The sequence below is a fragment of the Aethalodelphis obliquidens genome, unplaced genomic scaffold (assembly GCF_003676395.1).
Source record: "Aethalodelphis obliquidens isolate GAN/ISIS:26980383/991018 unplaced genomic scaffold, ASM367639v1 scaffold20, whole genome shotgun sequence".
In the NCBI taxonomy this organism is placed as follows: domain Eukaryota; kingdom Metazoa; phylum Chordata; class Mammalia; order Artiodactyla; family Delphinidae; genus Aethalodelphis; species Aethalodelphis obliquidens.
In genome coordinates, this window is record NW_020837964.1 from 28,001,807 (window position 1) to 28,002,912 (window position 1,106).

Here is a 1,106-nt window from a genome sequence, read left to right on the forward strand (position 1 = left end):
TGCCTGTCTTCCCCGAGATTTCAGGGTAATTGTTTGCCTTGCAACCTCTTTGAATGAGTCAGAGAAAGTCATGATTTTGAGGATAATCCACTTTTTTCTTTCTGTTAAGGTGGGAGTGGCATTCCTTAGAGCTTTCTATATCCCAGGAGCCAGAAGTCACCCCAGGGGTTCTGAAAGAGTCAGTTTTCACGTGACACTTCAGGGACGCACTTCAAGGTGGTCATTGCTTGTACCTGATGTGGTCCAGGCTGCAGAAAGGGTTCAGAGGAATTGCTGGAAGAGACGGCCTCAGGGAGGGGCCTGGAAGGATACTGTGTAAGTTGAAGAAAGAATTGTAGACCTGTGGGAGGGTCAGTAAGGGCCACACAACAGTGCCACAGTGTCACCATGGCAAGTCCCCCTCCTTCCCACTCCAGGTACATCCTCGGTCTGTGCCCCCTCCATGTCTACAGGCGGCTCCACATGGAGGAGAGGGACACTGCCCTCTGGTTCCCTCACATCCACTTACTGGAGTTGTTGACGGCCCAGAGACATGGAGCAGATGCAGTGTCCCCCTCAGCCCCTCCCAGGGCCCAGCCTACTGGACTCTTCCTGTCCAGAGGCCAAGCCAGAGCTGCCCGAGTCACCTTCCTGCCAGTGGTGCCCTCTCTCATCCTTCTCTCGCTAATGAGGATGACTTAATTCCAGCCCTAGACAAAGACACTGACTTGGTCTCCAAAAGAATATTTATTTCCAAAATTGAGGCCACAGAAACAGAAATTCCCCCTCCCTGACCTCTGCTACTCCCATCAGATAATTCCCCAGCCTCCACAATAAGATGCCTCTTAGGCCCACAAACACCTTCTATAGAATACTCCTGTCTGGGGTCCCACAAGCCCCCAAGGCCAGCTGAGCCTCCTGTTCACAGCTCAGCATGTTTTAACTGGGGTGGCTTCTTTGCCGCCTCCTTGGACAGGAGCTCGTTCCAGAAAGCCACTTCCTTGTCTTTCAGCTTCTCGGCTGCCTGGGTGGTGACGCCAATCTGAAGGTACCCTTCTTTCTGGTCATATACTGGCCAAGGGGGAAGCCCCTCCCCGTTGGGATTCCTGGGAACAGAATCACATAGA

The 1,106-nt window shown here is 52.8% G+C and overlaps 1 protein-coding gene across 1 annotated transcript in view; it reads right to left on the reverse strand.

The window, feature by feature from the left end:
• Positions 1 to 901: 901 nt before the first annotated feature.
• LOC113627402 (liver carboxylesterase 1-like) overlaps positions 902 to 1,106 on the reverse strand; it is a 41,756-nt gene continuing 41,551 nt past the window's right edge. Inside the window, exon 5 of the mRNA XM_027119934.1 lies at positions 902 to 1,085. Coding sequence (XP_026975735.1) covers positions 902 to 1,085 — 184 coding nt within the window. The remainder of the gene's footprint in view (positions 1,086 to 1,106) is intronic.